At 41.8% G+C, this 23,583-nt stretch overlaps 1 protein-coding gene across 3 annotated transcripts in view; it reads left to right on the top strand.

The window, feature by feature from the left end:
- RBM33 (RNA binding motif protein 33) overlaps positions 1-23,583 on the top strand; it is a 260,560-nt gene that overhangs the window by 140,920 nt on the left and 96,057 nt on the right. For all 3 annotated transcript variants that reach the window (XM_077491155.1, XM_077491156.1, XM_077491157.1), the window contains exon 15: positions 1,788-2,447. In XM_077491155.1, coding sequence (XP_077347281.1) covers positions 1,788-2,447 — 660 coding nt within the window. The remainder of the gene's footprint in view (positions 1-1,787; positions 2,448-23,583) is intronic.

Raw genomic sequence — 23,583 nt, 5'->3', positions numbered from 1 at the left:
CCCATGAGGCATAGCAAGACTCTGACAGCCACAAGCATGACACTCAGAGGCAGAGGCATGATGGGACTTGTAGTTTTGCAACAGCTGGAGGTCTGCTAATTGCTTATCCCTGGTTTAGATCAAAGCATATTCATGTGGTAGAATGTCCCAAAATCCAGAACTAAATCCAATTGACAATCTGTGACAAGACTTGAAAATTGCTGTTCAGACGCTCTCCATCCAATCTGATGGAGCTTGAGCTATTTTGCAAAGAAGAATGGGCAAAAATTGCACTCTAGATGTGCAAAGCTGGCATAGAAATCCCCAAAAAGACTTGCAGCTGTAATTGCAGCAAAAGGTGATTCTACAACGTATTGACTTGGGGGGGGGGGGGGGGGGGGGGGCTGAATACATATGAACGCCACACTTTTCACACATATATTTGTAAAAATTGTAAAAGGCATTTATCGTTTTCCTTCCACCTCACAATTATGTGCCACTTTGTGTTGGTCTATCACATAAAATCCCAATAAAATACATTTACATTTTTGGTTGTAACATGATAAAATATGGAAAATTTCAAGGGGTGTGAATACTTTTTCAAGGCACTGTATGTTTGTGAACTTCTAGATTGGGTGGGTTTAAAGGATATGTCCACCCAAAATGAAGAGGTTTTAGAGAATACAATGGCTTGAGTGCTCTGGAGATCTTGTTTATGATTTTAGATTGGGAAGTCACCATTGAGGCTTTTGCAAGGGCAATCAAATTCCACTCCTCAAGCTTGTCTTTTTTATCTTTTGTAATGCAGCTGGATAAAATCATGACACTAGGGAGTCTACATGTATGCATTTGGAACCTCATTCTTTTTCAGCTTTTGTGTTATAGCCAGTACATGTTCTCTTGCTGCATATTGCCTTTTTTTTTTTTTTTTTTTTCTTGACATTTTGTTGAAATCAAATAATTGTCAACGCCTAGTAAAGTATTGATTAAAAGGCAAACCTAGTGAGTGATCAGTGAGACCTGCAACATGTGGGGGAATCTCAGATTAAGGAGGAAAGTTCTTGACACAATTCTGTTAGTAGTGATACAATAACAGAGCTTAGCCATTACACGTTTACTTTTGCCCTTCTTCATAGTACCTTGGGCACTATAAAAAAGGCAAGTATGTACAGAGTTGATTAGCTCACAAATGCAGGAATGTGGTGTGCTTACATCATTAGCCATCAGTCACTCTGGCCTCCTATTAATAAACTGTATTACTGTAGAGTGGAGATGGTTGCTTATTAGAGTTCCCAGACCGAAAAAAAGGTTATTTGATGCTTATTATTTTCATCCAGAGGAGACATGAGCACAGAATAATAAGTCTTTGCAGTTTACCATTAATATTCCAGCTTTGCAGTTGACGACATTTCGATTCTTGAGAGGGCGCTCAAGTTCAAGGTCAGCCACTTGGCTTGTGGTGTTCATTATAAGCAATTATTGTGTGACAAATGAGTTTGAGATCAAGCTTTAAAATTGTGTAAGAAAAATCAATAGTTCTAATGAAACCTTTTCAGGTCACTTACCTCACTACCTATTGTTAGTTTGTCAGCAGAGAACGAGATAAAGCGATCTGACAGAAAGGCTCTCTGTTATCCACATAGTTGTTTCATCCTATGTTTATGAAGGGCTAAAAACTGTTTGTGCGTGTTTATACTACTAATCAGCCCATTTGTGTCGAGAGAGAAATGGCAGTAGCGTAGCCAGTGATTGCAGAAATTAGCTATTATTACTGAGGTATAAAGGCATATGTTTTCTTTCCGTTAAAGTTCCCCGATGAGGACGAGGAGACCAGGAAATACCGCTTAAAAATCGAAGAACAGAAGCGTTTGAGAGAGGAAATTTTAAAGCAGAAGGAACTGCGTCGCCAACAGCAGGCTGGTGCCAGGAAAAAGGAGCTTCTGCAGAGACTCAGTCAGCAGCAGCAGCAGCAACAACAGCAACAGCAGCAGCAACAACAGGCTAGCATTGCACAGCAAAGCCAGCTCGAGATGGACAAACAGACTGTAAAGTCAGAAAATAATAGCAGCCAGATTCTGCCTCCCGCCACTGCGCAGGCGCAGCCTAATGTGAAAAATAGACTGACTCCTAAGAAGTCTGAGGCAGCAAACCCTCCACAGAATATCCCCCCTCTGCAAACTTCTGTAACCAATGTAACATTTCAGGGACAACAAAAGAAGATCATTAAGCAGGCAGTGCAAAACAAAGTGTCAGAGAGTTCTGCTCCGAAGGTTCAACAGGTCCGGCCTGCAAGGTCAGCCCCATCGCTGACCTCCCAGCATGCTGTTACAGTAGCTCCAGTCCAGGGCAAGCCAATAGAGCAGAGACTTGCTGGCACAAAGAGAACTGTCATGCAGAGGTCAAACAGCAGCTCTGGAGAAGCAGCTCATATAGCACCAAAAGTCCGTGTGATTAAGTTATCCACAGTGGTAAGTCCACATGACACGTGACACAGCACATAACCACTTCTGATGCTGAAATGTATGTTTCTTCACTGTTGCCGACTGACCCTGGAATATCTTTAATCATTTATACATTGAATACAAAATGCATTTTTTTAATTTTTTTTTTTATAAATGTTACATTGTAGTCTTGCTGTCCGTTTCTTTTTTTTTTATGCTCATCTTGCGCATTAAAGACAATAGAGGTAGGCAATTGTAAACATTTTTTAGCCCAGTTTAACAAATATTTTCATGGTGTGATTGAGGTTTTTATTAGACTTGCATGAGGGTGTCTTGAGTTATTTCAAAATGCTGGTGAGTTTGATAAGTCAGCCTATTTTGTTATCTAGGGAAGCATATTTGGTAGGTGGGTATGTAACCTGGGATTGACTTCAGCAGTTGCAACTTCAGTTTTATTAAGTATGGCAGGTGAAAGTCTAACCATAGCAAGGTTTACATTTTCAGTTTTATCAAATCTGGATGATTTTGTATCGCCCCCCCCCCCCCCCCGTGGGTTATTTTTGTACAAATAAGTATATATCACACAAGCATAACATATATATATCTATATATCTCAGACACTAGTGCTGTTGCTTATCTGTGTGGTAAGAGAACTTAAGTTGTAGAGTCCTCAGAGATCACTCATATAGGTTGGCACATTTTGCGAGAGCCCGCTTCTTCCTTACCTTAGATTTCAATGTAAAACATGGATAGTCACTAGAACAGTATCATAAAATGTATAATCTATATATGCGAGAACATTTTTACAATGATTGTTACAATATCAGTTCATTACAAAACATAATATATTCATCATGTAAAATATCCCAAGCCCTTTTCACAGAGAGGCAGGAAAAAACGTAAGGGGGGGAGGGGGGTTGTGGAATCTGGCATCAAAAGCAAGTCCTTTTCATTGGAAATGGTTTAAGCCGCCTTCCCTTTCATGTTGACTGTTATGGCAAAGAAAAAAGCTTTTTAAATAAATGTCTTTTACACACAAGTAAAAGATTGACAAAACTGCTGTTCATTTTGCAAAGCTTTGTATTTTACGCCTTCTAATGTAAACAAGACAGGTGCTGTTAGCTGTTACAGGTGGACTGCAGCTTCACTTCAGAGTCTGTTTTCTTTGAGGTTTGACTTACTTAGTGGTTGTTAACCCACTTTCCCATTTTAATACTGTTTTGTTTCCTAATACTGTGCCCCCCTTGTGTTTTATTTTAAAAAGTCGTCCTTCGCCGTGCATCAGGGTGGCTCCCGGCTCTCATGTTACCAGCTGTGTCTCCTCTCTGCCCGTCTTGCGGGGGGCGGGCCAAGTTTTCTTAGTTGACGGCAGCGGGATGAGAGAAGAGGAGACACGGCTGGTCATGTGACCAAAGGGAGCCACCTTGAGATACAGTAACAGAGGTTACAGTGGGGCACAGTATTTGGATAAAAAATGGATAGTATTAAAATGTGTATATATATATATGTGTGTGTATTTCTGCAGCAGGAGGGGGATGGGGCGGCCCTGCACAAAGAGAGGGGAGGAGGGGGAACAGAGGAGACAGACACAGGCGAGCAGGGTGCGGCTGTCGGAGGTACGCAAACAGACCACAGTGTCAGGGGCTCAGCAGCAATAATTATCGTTGTCTGTTTGCAGAGGGGAGGAGAGAAACTGGCAGGATTAGCCAGGTTTTTTACATGTTACATGGGTCCAAATTACACAGCACAAGCACTGTGCTGTATAAAATGCTTTAAAGGAGCTGGATCCATTTAAAAAAAAAAAAAAAATGTAGCGGGTAATTAACAAACGCTTTAACACTGCCAGTGCCTTCAGAGGTTAGTGATTGTTTACTTCAAGGAAATTTCCCAAAAAAGTTTGGACCTCTACATATTGAAGCAAAGTCCATATGGCTTATAGCCTCTTAGTAAACAGCAGGGCCCATATCCTGCTTTTGCTTAACTTGGTAAGTTGGGGTTTAGCCAGATAGATGCAGTCCTGTCCATGTAGGTGTTTTTTTTTTCTTTTCATTGAGCGATACAGGAAGTCTTAAAATGTCATTGACCACTTGCCAACCGCCTAACTGGCAATTTACGCCATTCATTTGATGTTAAATACCGGGTTTATGGCTGCAGCTAGATGCCATGACCCTGGTATTTTCCTTTCCCCCAGGCGGCCGGCTTTCATAAAAGTAAAAGTGATCCCAGCAGCGTATTCGCCATGGGATTACTTTTAGAAGTGACAGAGGAGTCACCTCTCCAGGGCTTGCGTTACCAATCGGTGAGCCTGGGAACCATCTGGCATCGGTAGCATTTTTCCCATTCAAATGAGCGATGTCAAGATGGCCACCTCTCATCTCTTGCCCTTGGAAGACCGGAGCGGCGTTACTTCCGATTCTCAGGCCATGTAATGTGTTTTTGTTTCTTTTTCTTAAAGCAAAAGATAAAAAAAATAAACAATGCTGTGATCTTGTGCTTTTAAGAGTCGAGCTGACTCTTAAAAGAACCTGTCATGCTGTATTGTTATCACTAGGGATGTTTACATTACATTCCTTGCTATAGCAATAAAAATGATTTAAAACAAAATGTTTTAAAGGGCCGGTGTTAAAATAAAAAAGTAATAAAAACATTTTTTAACCCCTTGCCACCTGCCCGCCGTCAAATGATGGAAGAGCAGTGTGGCTTTCGTTCTGGGTGGATGTCAAATGACCGCAGCCATGCCATGTCCTTCTACCAATTGGTGCCCATTAGTGACACCAGTCAGTGCCGTCTTTCAGTGCCCATTCATGCCTGCTCATCAGTGCCGCCTATCTCTGCCCTCCAGTGACACCCATGAGTGCTCTCCAGTCAAGCCCATCAGTGCGGCGTATGGGTGCCACCTAAGCAGTGTCCATAAGTGTCATCTCATTAGTGCAGCCTATCAGTGCCATCTCATCAGCGCACATCAGTGAAGGAGAGAACTTTCTTAATTACAAAATGTACTGACAAACTAAAACTTTTTTTTCTTCAAAATTTGTTACATTTTTTCCAAAGAAAAAAAAACACAGCAGTGATTAAATGCCACTTAAATAAAGATCTATTTGTGTGCAGAAAATTATTAGAAATTGTTATTAAAGAGAAAAATCCTGATATGGCTCACACAGTTACATTGCTCCAGCTTGGAGCAGTGTAGCTATGTATAAACCATACCTAACCGATGCCTTGGGAAAGCTGAAAATAACTGAAGTAGACACTGGGTTCTGTGCTTGGAGGCAGGCCCGATGCATCGTGAACACAGCAGTTCGGCCGCTAGTGTCTTTGCCCCGGCTCGCCATCTCGTCCAATCGGAGAACACTTTTCATTTATTCAAACAATGCAAAGCATTCTCTGAATGACGGCTGTTCCAAACGGGCAGCCTCCTGTGTTCCATAAGCAGGAGTGCAGCTACTTGACATGGGGACACAAAAGCAGATGGAGATCACCGAAGCAGAGTAGTGTCTACTTCAAAATTTGCAGGGGCATTGGCCAGGTATGTAAACCAGTATATGGTATATGTGGACCAGTGTAACCATGTATAATGCCATGGCTGGAGTTATTCTTTAAAATCTAAAAAAAATGTTTTCCCATTTTGGCTCCATAATTTTTCCTGTGTGTTAAGCAAAAAAAATAGATTAATAGAGAATAACTGCCTGGAGATTTGGCTTGTTTATTCAGCACAGCAGCACTATGCCAGCCAGTCCTCTGTCTTCTGGGCTGCCACTCCCTCTCTGCATGGTTAATTTTCAGTGTTGGGAAGCCCTGTGCTTTTTCTTCCCCCAGCCGCCTCTCATGACATTACTGCACGTCATGCAAAGTGGCTCTAATATTGTAGTTGACAGCCAAGCTCTCTTCAGCCAGTCACACGACTGTTGAGAATAAAATCGATCTAAATATTTACATTCTTTCCAAAAAAAACTACATCATGCTTGCTTAGTTAAGCTACCATTCATTCACATGAAAACAAAATTCTTTATTATCTTCCTTTCTGCTCCACATGACACGTGCACATTCTGGAGTGTCACCTGGAGCAGCTGATGAGGAGACGTCACTGTCTGACAGTTCTAAAGGTGTGTCACGTGGGGCGCCTGAGAACATAGTAAATGTGAAGGAATGGTTGTTAAACTAAGCAAGGTTTACATGTATAGCTTTTTATTAAGAATGGTATTGGTTTTTAAACCCCCCCTACATATTGCCCATCGAGTTGCATAGGAACTTGAAAATGATCACGTGACTGTATTACAGAACATCTAAAAAAATGCATTTAGAATCATTCAGATTTGTTTATGTGGACCATGATGTTAATGCTAGTTTTCATTATGTGTATGTCAAAGCTTGCACAAATGGGTTTAATATCACTTTAACCTTTGGGTTATACCACCACATACAGGAGGATTGAACTGGGGCAGACACAAACTGTAGGCCAGTCCAGGATAACCCCTTCCACTACCAGGCCTCAGTTTTTTGCTTGTGTTCTAGGAGCCTGGGTAATTTCAGCTTGACTGTGGAAAAGATTAATCTGTTTTTGCTAGCATCTTTTGTTTTTTTTCACTGTTATAGCTGGTCTCTTAGAGGGCACGTTCACACGTGGGCCAGTACTGTGTTTAGGTGCCATTTATTGCCTTCTAATGCTTGCCATGAATATTACAATGGGTACCACACGGTGCAGTATACACCTCCGTTTATTTCAATGGAAAAGTGCCATAACTGCTCCTTACCTTCACCTCTATAGCATTTATGGCCTGTTAGACCCCTTTCACACTGAGGCACTGTTCAGGCGTTTTAACACTAAAAATAGCGAATGCTTTCACACTGGGGCAGTGCGTTTGTGGGATGTTCTGAAAAGTCCTGCAAGCAGCATGTTTGGGGAGGTTTGGGAGCGGTGTAAACACCGCTCTCAAAACGCCCTGCCCATTGAAATGAATGGGCAGCACTGCCGAAGCACCTGCAAAGTGCTTCGGTAGTGCAGGCACTGCTAACGGACCCCTGCCCCAGTGTAAAAGTACCCTTTAGTGAGACATTTATAAAGTGTTAGCTGAGTGCTGGGAGCGTGGTAGTGGAGTTTTCTGTTACCCAGAATGCATTGAGAACTAGAACAGAGTAGCTCCAGCCACTTTCTGTTTGTGCAGAGCATTCGTCTGGTAATAGCATTTGCTTCTGTGTGCAGGTAAAAGCATCAATCCAGCCATAAGTACTGACAGTGGTAGATAGAGCATTGAGAATTCTCGCCAGTGGCAAGGCTTTTTGTGTCGGCAAAGATCAGCTGGACCATGCCAAGTGTCAGAGACCAAAGCATGCAAATCAGTTTTGCAGCGAATTAACAAAAATGCCTGCTATTACACCATAGCCTTAATATGGCTCAAGGCAGTTATTTGTGTCTACATAATTTCCCCCTAATTAACCACTTGCCACCCAGGCCAATTCTGACATTTCTCTCCTACATGTAAATATCCATATATATTTTTTTTGTTGCTAGAAAATTACACAGAACCCCCAAACACTATATATGTTTTTTTAGCAGAGACCCTAGAGAATAAGATGGCAGTTTTTGCAACTTTTTATTTCGCACGGTATTTGCACAGCAATTTTTCAAATGCATTTGGGGGGGGGGGGGGGGGGGGGGAACAGTTTCAGGCATTAAGAAAAAAACAGTTAAGCTAGCCCAATTTTTTTGTCTGTGAAAGATGTTACGCCGAGTAGATGGATACTTAACTTGTCACGCTTTAAAATTGCACACACTTATGGCATGGCACCAAACTTCGGTACCTAAAAACCCCCATAGGCAAAGTATTAACATTTTTTTTTTTTTTTTACAGTTTTTTTTTTTTTTTTTTTTTTTAAAGCTACAGAGGAGGTCTAGTGCTAGAATTATTGCTCTTGCGCTAACGTTCGCAGTGATACCTCACGTGTGGTTGGAATGCCGTTTGCATATGTGGGTATGACTTAACATATGCATTCATTTCTGCGAGCTAACACGCGTGGACAGGGGCGCTTTTCATTTTTTAATAAATTTTTTTATTTTTAATTTTTTTTATCGTTTTATTTTCGATTTTGACGCTTTTTTTTTTTTTTTCTTTTTCCTCCTTTTTTTTTTTAGCACTTTTATTCCTATTGTAATGTGAATAGTGCTTGATAGGTCCCCTTTACAGTGAGATCTGGGGTCAGTAAGTCAGATCTCACCTCCTAGGTTGGAAAGCCTGAAATAAAAAATAAATAAAAAATCTCAGCTTCCCATTTTTTTAAATGCAGAGGTCGGGCATGACGTCATATCATGCCCGAACCTCCGAACGATCATAGAAACTCCTGCCGGAAATCTTTATGGTCAGCATCTGGGGCCGGTCGATTGCTTCTCCAGTTTGCCGATGGTAGGAGCGAGCTGGGAGGGGGGACTTCCCATCCTGTTGCCTGTAGGAACGATGAACAGCCGATATGATCATTCTTATGGTGAAGGGAATCCCCGGATCTAAAAGATGATATCTGAATGATGCCTGTAGCTGCAGGCATCATTCAAATATCACTACTTAAAGTCCACAATGTCATTTGTTATGCGGGTGGCAAGCGGTTAAACACCACTATCGTAGACATTTGACAAGCATTTTTGCAACACAACAAAAACTCCTCATAAATCCTATAGGCACGTTAATGAGCATTGCTTCGTTCATAACACACGTGTGAACAAGCTCTTAGCATCCATCCTTGGCCTGGCTTTTGGAGTATCGTAGATGGACGCCACTGAACTTTGCACCATAGAAGAAATTAAAGTGATTGTAAATTCTTGTTTTTTGTTTTTTTTGTTTCCTATAAAAATAACATGTTATACTTACCTGCTCTGTATAGTGGATTTGCAGAGAGCAGCCATGCTCCTCCTTTTCTCCGGGGCCCTCTTCTGTGGTCCTGGTCCCTCCCTCCTGTCAAGTACCCCCACAGCAAGAAGCTTGCTATGGGGGCACCCGAGCCAAGTCACGGCTCACTGTGTCCATTCAGACATGGAGCCACAGCCTGGCCCCGCTCCCTCTCTCTTCTGATTGGCTAGCTGACTTTGACAGCAGCAGGAGCCGATGGCACTGCTGCTGTGTCTCAGCCAATCAGGAGGGAGAGTCTCGGATGGCCAAAACACTCGTGGACATCTCTGGATAGAGATGGGCTCGGTTAAGTATTTGGGAGGCTGCTGCACACAGAAGGCTTTTTTGCTTAATGCATCAGCTGGGTAGTATATAACTCATGCTGCATGCTTTGATCCCTTCCTGCCCACCTACAGTGACTTTGGTCATCTCTGGCCACTGGACCTTCAGTTGCTACCATGTTTGGTTTCGTGAATAGACAAAAGTATGCAGCTCACCCCTACTTGTACTTCCTCCTAGTGCACTGAAAGTGTCAGTATCTTTCCATAGGGTAAATGCGATCAGATATTCAGCACTAGAAGCTTGTTCACAAATCATCTTTTATTAAATAGGCATAAGAATCATACAGTAGAACCCACTAGTGTTTTTCAGTCCTTCAGGGCCTTAGTCATGGTTGGTTATGAGGTATACAGACGTAATTTAATGAGTCTGTCCGTTCAGCATGGAGCCACATCTAACATCTAATAAAACAGACATATGACCATATTAACAGGGATGAAGAAAAAGTGACATGTTTTAAAATCAACACACAACATAAGTTAAAATGACTCTTGCCGGTTCCCATCTGCATTGGTTTTGTGAATACCTGAGGCCTTCCCTCTTAGCCTGATCTCCACACAGTCTAAAATCAACAAACTACGGTGATGGACTACTACAGATAGATGCGATACAAAATGAATAAAATACACTGTAAAACAACCTCAAACGTAAAACACTAGCATCAGCTATGTCCTCAAAATTACAAAAAAAAAAATACAGGTATACTTAAGCCCCATACACACTATCAGATTGTCTGCTGAGTTTTTCCTTCAGATTTACCAAAACCATGTAGTAGAAGGGCCTGCCTGATTGCATACATATTGAAAATCCTAAGGTTTGACCTCATATTATATGGTTTTGGTAAATCTGAAGGAAAAACTCAGCAGACAATCTGATAGTGTGTATGGGGCTTTATCCACAATAAAACCCACCCCATGCATTCCCAACCTCGTAATAATACTCCTTGTTTACTATAAATGGCAGCATTGTCAATATGTTCCCTCAAGGCACCTAAACCACCTGCCCAACGAAGATGACACGTATGAATTTAAATGCACTTCTGTTTTAGAAATCCTACACAAATATAAACATTGGATCCTACTACTGAAGGACACATCTTAAGGCATGTACGATAATAATGTCAAACTTACACATCTGAACTTGCAACTTTGTTAATCCTTCCAATGTTCAACGCCAGTAGCTTTGCAGAGAGTTTTTCAACGTTTTTGTAATAGCGTTTTTCCATGTTAGCATTTTTCAGCTTTTTTTTTTCTCCAAGGGCCCAAAAACGTCAAACGCTGGTGAGCCGTGTTTATCAGCGGTTTTTGGCGTTAGAGTGTTTTTACAGTTGAAAACAGTTGAAAAACTGCTCTCAGAACCCAGTAGTTTTGTATATTTTTTTTTTTTAAGTCAAAATATGCCCCAGCCAAAAAACAAACAGCCTATGTGTGCATGGACACATAGGATAACATGTTGGGGAGATTGAATGTAGAAAAAGTCTAAAGCCAAAAACAGCTGCTGTAAAAACGTCCAGCGTGCATGAGGCCTAAAGAGTGTTTAACATGCCTGACCTTCAAGGGACGATGCTTTGTGGGATTAAACCCATAATACTGTTATCAAGTATGCTACTGGTTGCAAGAGCATCCTCCTTCCTCAGTGGAAAAAGCTTAAGGGCTAGACTGCAAATTCTTGTCCTCTGTCCATCCCATTTGTTTTTCCACTTCCATGCTCTGCTTGTTAAGACCTACCCTTCCCCATCCCAAAGCGTGGCTCTCAATCTGCCAACATAGTATCAAGTCAGCAGCTGCCAAATCTTTAGACATGCCTACCTTGAAAGAAAGATGCTCCCCCACTTTTCCACACTAACCATTGCAGATCCTTGGACTGCTTTAATTTCTGCTGCTTGGGTGCAAGAAGTGATATACCAGGGACATATACTGCAGTTTTTCTACATTCCCCCTTCTCAGTTTCTCACTCTAAACATTTGTTTCACTGCACAAATTACAAATCTCCATCGAGTGCTCATGGTTCTTGTGGACCAAGGTGTCATTTCCCTAGTTCCTGTGACATTTCAAGGATATTATTTCAACCTGTTCACTCTCCAAAACCAAAATGGGCTTGTGCCTTCAGAGTTATAAATGTGTTTATTCAATCCCAAAGATTTCACATGGAGCCACCAGGTCTGTCATCGTCTTTTCTCATCAGGGAGACTTTCTATATCATGTTGATATAAAGGGCATTCACATGCTTGTGCTCATCTTTCCAGTGCATCAGTGGTTGCTTCATTTTTCTTTGTGGCTTCTAACCTACCAGTTCCTGGCCCTGCCTTTCGGCCTCTCTTATACACCTTGGGTGTTGGCCCCAGTATTATACTGTTGTACTCTTTTGACACCCCCTTTGTGGTATAGATGGCCACCTGTGAAGGTAATAGTTGGCGTGGCTCTGTTGGACAGCATGGCTTTGACTCTTCCCCTAGAGAAACTTAAGACTTCCCAGTCCAAGAGTAGTCCAACTTTCATTTTTGCTTGGGACCTAATTCAGGGTAGTTCTATTTGCCAAGGTTCACTCAGTACATCTATATTATAACATTCTGTCACTGTGGGAGAAGCCAATCAAATACCTAGACTTAATGCTTCGCTTGGCACTATAAACCAGATTGCCCCTAGTTTGGTGACTCAGGAATCCAAATCTGGGGTCAGCGAAGACTTTTCTCTGTCTTTTGGAAGATCCTCACAAAGGTTGTTAGCCTTTTAGGCAGGAGAGGGGTTCTGGGCACCCTGTCAGTGCAGGGGACTTGGTTGTCAGAAGAGTTTTGTCTCTCCATCAACATCATGGATCTTCTTACAATGTGGCTTTCTCTGCCGCGTTTGACCATTTTGCTGGATTCTGGTCTGGATTCACTCAAGCAGTGCTATGGCATACATTAACCATTAGAAAGAAACCAGAATGCTTCATGATAAGTATATCAAATACAGTCCTGCCAGACTTCAATTTCAGCACTTGTGCCTGGATGAGTGGCTCTACACCCAAAGATATTATATGACCTGTGTTGCAGATGGGTGATGCCTAGCTGGTAGTTCCTGGCCTCCAGGTACAAAAACAGACTAAACAGAAAATCCATCAAATATTTCACAAGCCACTCCAGGTGAGATTGCTCTCGACAATGCTGCACGTTGAGAAGCAAAACTTTGTTCCTTAAAACAGCCAGCAGTAACTTTTTCTATTGTTACCTGCTCTCTGCTAGGCACAAAGTTCTCTCCAAGAATGCCCACGTGGCCTTGTTGTTTTTTGAAAAAATGTTGTGGATGACACAAAATTTGTCAGAATAGAACTTGCTCCTACTGGCTGATTAAAGGAAGAATATTTTGCACCTCTGTGTGTATGTTGCTGGTACAGTTTACTGACTGCACAGTTGTCTGTTTAGGTACAGGGATTCTTTAGTGGTTCTCTGAGATCAGTACAAAATGAGCAATGTGCTTTCTCCCTTGGAACCCCTTCCTCAATTGTTACATAGGATTTAGATGGGGGCCATTCTTCTCGTCATTGCTCCAGACCGGTATAGTTGTATGCAGTATGCCAACCTGGTAACACTCCTGGTGGATGCTCTATAGACTCTTCTAGATCGTTGGGATCTTTTGTCTTGAGAACTATATTTTCATCCTGCTTCAGTCACTGACTTTATTGAAGCCAAGGTTCCTATTATGCTTAAAGCTAGGAAGTCCATTTCCGCAAAGGCCTATCGTCAATCGTTGAAGGCATTATTCTCTGGCCGTGAGTCTTTGAGCTTCCACCCTAGGAATTTCTCTGTGGCACAAATCCTCTCCTTCCTAGAGCTGGGCCTTGACTAGCATATGGCTCTCAGCACTATCGGGATGCAAATTTGGGCACACCTTTTCAGAGACCTCATATTTCTTGATTAATACCATTGGGCATGACGTTTCCAGTGTAGCTCTGTTTTTATCTCTATTTGGCATCTGAATATGGTTAAAGTGGATGTAAACCCGATTCATGAAATTTGAGCTGGGCACATATATCTGCAGTGTTTTGTTATCTCTCTTTAAAGCACTATGTTCCATGGCTGTTTCCTGCTCCAGTCTTCTGTTATCAGCTGGATAATTCCTGACAAGTTCTCCATCACATATGATAAAAGCAGAGCCTGATTTTTGTGTTTGGGAGGATGTTCTAAATTAGAGCCCTGAACTATTCAAAGATCAGACCTGAAAGCCTCTACTTATGTGGAGAGGGGGTGTGTGCCTTTCCTCTAATCGGCTGCCTTGGCTGTTTGTCCAGGCTTCACTGCAGTACTAACCAGGAAGAGAAAATCTAACGTGCACTTTCTAAACCGTATATAAAGCTGAAGACAGCCGATGTACATGTAACACTTTATGTAGGGAGATTTGTTTCATCCCTGTGTATCATCTGAGGTTGTTCACTACACTGGGTATATGTGAGAGTTTACATCCACTTTAACAATTAAATTTCATGTGTGTTAATGAAAAGAGAGTTGGTACTGCTGTATTCAAATACACCTGAATGGCAGGTTTAAAGTGACCATAAATCAGAAAAGGTGCGATGTCTCCTTAAATAGTAATCCTATTGGAAAAACAACTCTGTGTAATACATTGCTGAATGAAAAAAAATCACATCTACAACATGAAAAACAATTTGCTCCTATAAAAATATTCCATAAACTAATAAATGTACATCCTAAGTGCAGAATAGGTAGTTGAAGCTAAAATGCATAAGTCATAACACATGGAAATCATATGTGAAAAAATAAAGTCCATATATAAAATTGCTGAAAAAAATGTTCTTGTGCTTTTCTATACACAACAAATGAGAAACATGCTGCAAAAGTGCCTGCGAGGTAATTCAGCCTCCTACCTGACCAAAATGATCCCAAATTATTATAGAGATCATTACTGCTTGAGTTTATCCAGGTAGCCAATGTGCATAGCCTCAGCTGTTAAATCAACTGCGCCTGCAGATAACCCGGCAGCCCATTATCCATCATCTAGTAAGCCTCTATCACACCATCCAGATGGACTCCGAAACTCAGAATGGTAAGCATAAAAAAAAGGATCTAATAGTGCAACCCGACTGGTAACAATTATTTATTAGAATAGTGATGTATTTACATGAACCGAAGAGATAAAAAGCATGTAACAAGACAGCTTGCAATGAAACTTCAGATGCAGTATTATTCGAGCAGCTTCAGCGTGATGACGTCACAGACCTGACTCCACAGACCTGACTCCACAGATCTGAATATGGTTATCTCTGTATTGAAGAAACCCATGAGACATTCCTTACTGTACTGATGCCCGCGATTTGTTTTTCCCAAGTCATCTTTCAGGACAGCTACCTAAGAGATGGGCTTCTCCCACCAGAAAACACGATTCGCTTCTGTTAATAAAAATAACATTGCACATCACCTCTGTTTTATGTGTTTTCTCTGTCCTGAGAGGATGATTATTATTTTTTTTAGGCTAGCTTGATAGTAAGCAGAGACCTGTTGGCTTCAGCTGTCCCTGGAAGGGGCTTTTTTTTGGGGGGGAGGGGGGGTATTCTAGAATTTAGTCCCTAAGAGACCTTTGTCTTTTTTTTTTTTTTTTTTTCCGCTTACAATATTTTTGAGTTTACAATGATAAATATTACATGTTAAAGCAATAGCAGAGATGGTATAACTAAAAACAGTCATGTACATATGAAGAACAAATATCCCTTCAAATGTGTGTAATGGAAGTGGAGACTTCTTTCAGGCCTGAGGTTCACTTTAATCTGATAAGTGAATGACTGACCAGATGCCTTAGGTCTTTAGAGGAGGATAAGAATCACTGGTAGATCAGCCAAGAGATTAGGAAACAAAGTTGGCGAGATCAGGCCCGCCACCCCAATGGGATGTGTCTGTGGACAAGGTGTCCACGACAAATAGATTCAGCTGTTGTTAAAAGATGGGTTTCTCAGGCCGATGAGTTTAAGTCCTTGATAATGAGTGAGCCAGATCGAGAGATCTGGATGCACCGCAAATTGAAAATTTTCTTCAGTACTTTGTAATGAAACCATAACACTGTAATGTTTTATGAGAACAAATTTCACTCAAACCTAGTGAGGAAAATACCATAGTAAAAATTCAAACAAATTATAAGTTGGTGTGGGTCTGGCGATATCGTAAATCGATAGTCACATCCGTTTCCATATATCGAGCAGAGTAGAGCATTGTGACTATTATTTTTAGGTATCCAGGGTGGTGTAGGCGATAAGCAACTAAACATTTATTTATTGATTACCAATGCCCCACACCTTGACATGAGAAATCTTTTCAAATACCCCCAATTAACGCCAACCAAGAATGAAAAGGGCAAACTAGAGACAAGTCCTCTTGAGAGGAGAAGTGGAGGGAAGAGAAGGTACAACGAGAGGAAAAAAGGGTAGAGGATGGTCACCTAGAGTTATGACACGTTATGACACGTGTGTGGTGAAGCCTCCAGGGGATGGAGCCGTATGGGTGTAGGCTGCCCAGGGTTCCTATATTGATTCAAACTTATGAACTCTGTCTTGGAATAGGCTTCCTATTTTCTCCTGGGCCATGATCCAGGAGATCTTACATTTTTCTGCGGGGAGTGTGACTGATGGTCTTTTCCAATGTCTTGCAATAGTGATTTTAGCACCTAGGAGTATGTAAAAGTTCAGTGCTTGTGTGTGTTTATGTATCTTCTCCACCTTGTGGTTGAGGAACGCTACTTCAGGGTTCTGAGGAACAGACACCCCTTTGACCTTGCATATTAAGTGGAAAAGTCTGTTCCAAAAGCTTAAGATACATTATTATACAGGATTTATATAGCACCGACAGTTTACGCAGCGATTTACAACATTAAGATTCATGGGCAAGAACACCAAGTGTGGAATAGAGCCCAAGTGATTACAGCCCCTAAAGCACATTGGAGAAGAGTAGATTTTAGCAAGCAGGGTGGAAACCCAGAACCAACGTGAAGATTTTCATGTTCGCCTCCATCAAAGAAATGTTCAATATGCCCTGAAGTTATTCATAGCCCTTGCCAGAGAGGATTAGATAATGGATATACCCTCCCCTCTGATCCATGATATTGGAGCACCATATTTCTTATACGAATAGTTTGGGGGTTTGAGCTTATTAGGTCAAATGGACTGAAGGAAGTGTGATATTTGGGCCACTGTATACCGCTCCAAGGAGGACATGTCTAGTTTGCTTACACAGTATCTGACCGTAAGAGGCCCCATTGAATTAATAGTGTCCTATTCTGAATAGACCTTTATTAAGCCACCATTTAAAAGCAAGAATGTTTTGACCCATGGGGAAAATCTAGGTTGTGGAATAGGTGCGCTAGAGGTGGGAAATCTGATGTCAATGAGGAGTGTTTCTGTAAGCGATCCCCGAAGGCCAGAGAATAGGAAAGAGTGGGAGCTAGTATCGCTGGTCTAAGCCTAGAAGGAATCCAGAGTAGATAGTCTGTTGTGTGGTGGGGAACTGCCTGTCATTCCATTAGGAGCCTATCCGGCTTTGGGCCTTTAGAGTATACAATCGAGACCTGGGCTAATTGTGCTGCCTGAAAATACCACCATATGTTGGGTAGACCACCTTGGGTTTTGAGTATAAAAAGTATGTCTTTAGAGCAGAGGTCTCAAATTGGCGGCCCTCCAACTGTTGCAAAACTACAAGTCCCATCATGCCTTGCGGGACTTGTAGTTTTGCAACCGCTCAAGGGCCACCAGTTTGAGAACCCTGCTTTAGAGCCAACACCTACCTTTGGGATTCCCAGATAAAGTTCAAAATTTAAGGCTGAAATTGTGATAATTGTGTTTTCCTAATCAAGATCAGAAGTAATCTAAAGACGTAAAGGAGGCGTGGCAGAAGCGTCATTTTAACTAAATTAACCTGACCCAGCCAGGGTAGATCATGTTTGGACCACATTGATAGGTCTGCTAATAATTTTTTAAACGTGGGAGGGTAATTAGTTGAGTATAAAATGTCAAAGAGGCTAAGTTAATTCCTAAGTTAGATGAAGCACTCCAGGAAAATGAAGTGTGCCTGCAAGCGCTCACACAAATTGAGAGGTACAGAGATGTTCAAAGCTACGGATTTAGTACATTTTATAAATATATTTACTTGGAGACCCGAATCGTTTCCAAAACGGTGACGGAGGTTAAAAATATTTGGGGTTGAGATAAGGGGGGATGTGACGAGGAGATCTGAAAGAGCGTATTTTTGCTCTTGGGGACAGCACATAACTCCATTATTATCTGGGTGGTTTCTGATAGCTAAGGTTTCTATGACTATAGCGAATTTTGGGTGCGAGAGTAAACAGCCTTGTCTGGTGCCTGTCTCAGTATTAAAAACCCCGCCTCTCTAGAACTCCAAAAATATACTGCCACTGTCAAAAGCTTTTTGGAGGTCTGTGAAAGCAAAAATCTTTCTTGGGGAGTGCCTCCATCCCATTGTGTTTTAAGTAAGGTGACAATGTCAATAGCTCTCCTTATTTGGTCCAGGCCCTGCCTCTCTGGGATGGACGTAATAAGCCATGAAGAATGATAATCTGTTGGCTAGTATTTTTGTTAGAAGTTTGAGATCATTATTGATCAAGGAAATTGGGTGGTAATTGCTAACTTAGCTTGCATCCTTGCCTGGCTAAGGAAGGACTGAAACTTAAGCCAAGTTTAAGGATTTTTCTAAGGGGAGGCCCGGTTTAAGAGAGTTGAAGAACCGGACCAGATGGGGTCAAACTTTTTGTAATAGCATACCGAAAACCCATTCGAGCCAGGGATGCAACCTTGTTTAAGGGATTTAATGGCATCCAGGACCTTGATATTGGTGATAGTTTTTTTTTTTTTTTTGTTTTTTTTTTTAAGATGGCAGTATGATTTGCTGATAGTTTTGGGAGAGGTGTGCTATTAAAGAAGTCTTCCAGTTGTGCCTGAGAGCATGACATTTTTTTTTTTTATAAAGGTTGCATAAAATTCATGAAAGCAAGCCATAATTCGTTGAGGGTTTTGCATTAAAGTCCCAAGGGTTGAGCAGACTTTGGGAAAGGTTAGAGAGCAGGGTTTGGGGGATAGTTTTGCCACCAGTTTAGATCCTATCTTGTCCTTTTGGGAATAAAACCTGGCCCCTGACCATCTGAGGCATTTTTAAGCTTCTGTGATTAAGTTCAAATTTAGGGATAGTTGGGTACTGCCTCTACTTGTCTAAAGAAACTTGAGTGGGGTTACATTTTGCTTTCTTGCTATCTGGAATGCCTTGTTAAGTTTGTCAACCGTAGCTTGGTGTTCCCGTTTTAGGTGGGGGGCCATCTGGATGATCTTGCCTCTTATTACTGCTTTATGGGCTGCCCACAGAGCAGCCTGGATGATTGTATCTGTGTCATTTGTAAAGAAATAATCCTTCAAGTCTTTTTCAATGAGGGTGCATTGTACCAGGTCACTTAAAAGAGCCTCATTGAGGCGCAACATATAGCCTCTGTTTGAATTGTTGGAGTGTTGCAGGTAAAGCAGTACCATGGAGTGGTCTGAAATAAGAGTCTCGTATGACTGATTTGATACCAAAGATGTTTTGGGAAGCTTGAAGAAAAATTTGATCTGTCCTGGCATAGGTTAGATGAGGGGGCAGAATGTGTATGGGGGGGGGGGGGGCATTTAGTACGAGGGAGGCCTGGTCCAGACTTGTCTAGTAATTGGTGAAATGCTAAGTTTGAGTCCCCACCAAGGATCATCACACTCTCCAGCTGCTGTTTGAGGGATGGCAACATGGAGGAGAAAAACTTAGCTTGGCCAATATTTAGTATATAAAATAAAGGAGTAGATTGTACCACCTATCGTGCCTTTCATCAGAATGCATCTACCCAAGGGGTCTCTAATGACTTCCTATGCGTAGTGTTGGAGAGGTAAGATTATCTGCGTGCATGGATCAGAGGGTTGGATAGCCGCATTATCAATGAGGGACTTAACCTGAGCTGGAAATCCGAATACCTCTGGTCTGGAATCAGAGCCTGTAGATGCTCTGGTGCCCGGAGAATATGTCTAGGTCAGTGGTTCTCAACCCTGTCCTCAAGTACCCCCAACAGGCCATGTTTGCAGGTTTTCCTTTATTCTGCCACAGGTGCTTTAAATCCAAGTCAATGGCTTGGTATTGGAAAGCTGTTTCATTTAAGAGAAATTCACAAAACATGGCCTGTTTGGGGGTACTTGAGGACAGGGTTGAGAACCACTGGTCTAGGTGACCCACAGAGGAGGGGAGAGGAAAAGAGAAGATATGAGAGGGAGACCTGGAAAAAGGCAAAACTTGTAATAAACCCCATAGTAGAACAAATCCCAAACCCAAATATGAGAAGGTCCCTGCCCATTCTCACCATATAACTTTCCCCAGAAATAGGGGACAAGGGGCAGTCACTGAGCGGGAAAAATAAAGCAAATCCCCAGGAGGAGAAAAGTGAGCAGCCATGGCGGATATTCCAAGAAACACTGTGCATCCTCTAAATAAAAAAAAATATTAAATTCCAGCTCTTAGAACAAAGCCATATGCAAACATTGCCTGGATAAACTCATGAAAAAAATAAAAATATCAAGCAGTATGCTCAATGGTTTCATGCAACGTTTAAGGCATTGATTGGCACTTAAATTTCAGTCCTTTAGAACCCTGATGGATGAGTCTGTACATGGAGACACCGTTCCAAGTACTTCAGGTGCTGGGTTATCCACAGCTACTTCTAGCCCCACTGTAGTGAGGAAGGAGCAGCACTCTTCAGATGATTTGGAAGAGAATTTGGGAAGCGATTCAGATTCCGAAGAGAGGGAAATTCATAAAGGGAAGCAAAGTAAGTTGCAAAACCTACAGAGGAAACTGAAGGGCTGTTGAAGACCATTCATGATACCTTGGTATTCGGGGGGAAAATAAAAAGTCCTCACGCTTCATGATCAACCTTCTGCTGGGCTCCAGAAAAAATAGGTCCGTACCTTGCCTGTACATCGCACTTTCAAAGATATGATGCTGCGAGAGTGGCAAGAGCCGGAAAATAAGGTTTTCTTCCCTAATAAGCGAAAAAGAAGATTCCCTTTTAAGGAGGAAAACTAGGATATCTTTGAGAAGTGTCCTTGTTTGGACGACTCTTTTATCAAAAGTTTCTAGGAAAACAGACCTGTCATTTGATGGTGGCTCTCTAAAGGATCCCATGGATTGCAAAGCAGAAAGATACCTAATGTGTGCACGGGAGGCACATGCAGCCAACTTAAGACCAGAAAGAATGACATGCGTTGATTGCACACTGTGTGTATGGCTAGATTAGCTAAGAGCCCACCTGCTCAAGGGTACCCCACGGGAGCAGATACTAACATTCCTTCTTGTCTTAAAGCTGTGGATTATATGGCAGATGCCTCGGCAGAAATTATCAAACTTTCCGCCAGATCCACTGCTCTCTTAAATTCAGCCAAAAGGTTTATTTGGCTGAACACCTGGCAAGGTGACCAAGCATCCAAAGCAAACTATGCAATTTTCATTCTAAGGGAACCTCCTGTTCGAGTTGGACCCAACTTCAGTGCTGGAAAGGTCAGCAGATAGGAAGAAGGGGTTCCCGCCCACCCAAGAAACAATGGGGAAACACACCCCCCCCCCCCCCCCCCCCAATTAGCAGCAGCCAACCAGGGGGCATCAAAGTCAGGTAAACATGGGAAAGGCTGGGAGGGGAAAAGACGGGGGAGGGGGTTCTTTCTATTAGAAGGATTAAGCCTCAACCCCAATGACTTGGAACAGTGTGGGAGGAAGATTAAGTGCGTTCCTGCCACAATGGATCGATCAACTGAAAAACCGTTTATCCTAGCCATAATCGAATACGGTTATTGCATAGAATTTGAGGGGAAGCCTCCCTAAAGGCTTTTCGCTACTCCACTTCCCAGACAACAGGACAAAAGGAAAGCGTTACTATCTCTGTTTCTATGAGATGCCTGGACAGAACTTAATTTCGTATGTAACAGACGAAGAGCTTGAACAAGGTTTCTATTCTTGTGTATTCCTGAGAAAGATACCTTTGGTAAGAAGTTGAATGTCAGTAGCATAGAAGATTTTATTCTGGACAGAATGAAATCTGATATCTCTTACGGCAATGTACCTAACTGGGGATCTGAATTGCTTGGCTGAGTCGCTTTCAGTTGACAGAGTGGTGTCTGACTCTGAACCAGGATGCCTTCACTTAGATTTCCAGAACTCCCCACTTTAAAGTGGTTGTAAACCCTTACAACCAACTTTGACCTACAGGTAAGCCTAGATTAAGGCTTACCTGTTGGTCCAAGAAATATCTCCTAAACCTACACGGTTTAGGAGATATTTGGCGAAAGACGGGCACCGATGTCTACGGCGCATGCGCCGTAGACAGCGGCATACAGGCGCACGGTCTCGGAGATCAAATCTCCTTCACCAGGCAGGGGTGTGTCATCTGGTAGTGGGAAGATTAGCCCTTTCTACATCCCTACTGAAAGGGAGCTCTTAGTGTTTTGTTTTTTTCCACTGGGTAATAAATACCATTTTGGAAAGTAGAAAAAAAATCCAGTAATTCTGTTTATGGAAAAGTTTGGAAAAAATGTGTACACGTGGCAGCTTTATCCAAATTCCTTGGAAAAAAAAAAAGCCTTGCTGAGGTTCCCCTAATTAAGTGTTTTTTTATTTCTGTCGCAAGCAAAAGTCCCATCTTGGGATTTGTATACTAGTCTTAAAGGATTTCAAAAAGTTTCTTTTGAACCATTGTTCCATCAAGCTTCTTACATTAAAAACTGTACTTCTGGTGGCACTAGTTTACATCAGAAGAATTAGCGAAATCCAAGCTCGATCAGTGTATGAACTATACTTATAAATTTTTATGGACAAAATTGTTCTTTGCCTTGATTCGGCATTTCTTCCCAAAGTCATCACAGATTTCCATAGGTCTTAAGAGGTCATTAATCCTTCTTTTCATGACAACCCTAAGGAACAAAAAGTGACGATTCTCAACAGGTGAGGAGATGTCTGATTGCTTATATTGAAAGGAAAAAAAGAATGGAGGAAATCCACTAATTGATTCATCCTATTTAATGGGCCTTAGATGGGCATGAAAACATCCAAAAACACCATGGCAAGGTTTATAAAATTGGCCATAGAAGAAAGCTAGAAAGCTCAATCGCTGGAAAGCCCATTCAACCAGAGCAGTCTATGGTCCTTTGGCAGAAAATGCTCTAGTCAGATCTGTAGAGCAGCCACCTGGTCGTGTTTCCTCACCTTTTGCGAGGCACTATTGGCTGGAACGTCATTCCAGAGCAGATCAAGCCTTCGGTAGGAAGGCCCTGCGTGCTAAGTCCCACCCTAAAATCCAATTCTAGCTTGTCCTCTTGGGTAGCTGTCCTGGAAGATAATTTGAGAAAACAAAGTTAATGCCTGTTAACTGTATTTCCAGGAATCTTCCAGGACCACGTTAGTTCCCTCCTGATTTATTTCTGCATTCAGATGTACATTCTTTAGCCTGTGGAAGCCTTTGGTTTGGTAATTTTCTAATACCGCGGGCCTGTATGTGTGATGGTTTTTTACCTAATGTGGATTATGTGTTTCCTGTTAGGCGGGAGGAGACTATCTCTCTAGTAGCTGTCCTGGAAGATTCCTGGAAATAAAGCAATAGGTAATATAAAGAGGAATACTCGTCTAGATCTTAAGGTTTAAGGTCCTGTAGGCAACTTGTTCGTGCCAAAGGTATTCCACACTTTCCTAGTTTTCTGTGTTTTTTTTTTTTTTTTTTTTTTTAAGGCTTGCTAGCATTTTACTGTGTTGCCTACCCCTCAGTTGTACTGCTTTTGAATTTCCGGTACGTTTAAAAACTTATCGCTTTTACATTTTTTTTTTTTTTCAATTTTTGAGTTCCCGATGGGACAAAGTATGTGTAAATGTCTTTATAAATGTCCTGTAACTCTAGCTGCAATGTTGG

Source organism: Lithobates pipiens, unplaced genomic scaffold (genome assembly GCF_037356315.1).
Source record: "Lithobates pipiens isolate NorthernLeopardFrog02 unplaced genomic scaffold, aLitPip1_a1.2 Scaffold_19, whole genome shotgun sequence".
Lineage (NCBI taxonomy): Eukaryota > Metazoa > Chordata > Amphibia > Anura > Ranidae > Lithobates > Lithobates pipiens.
The sequence above is the reverse complement of the archived record's forward strand: the minus strand, read 5'-3'. Positions and strand labels throughout refer to the sequence as shown.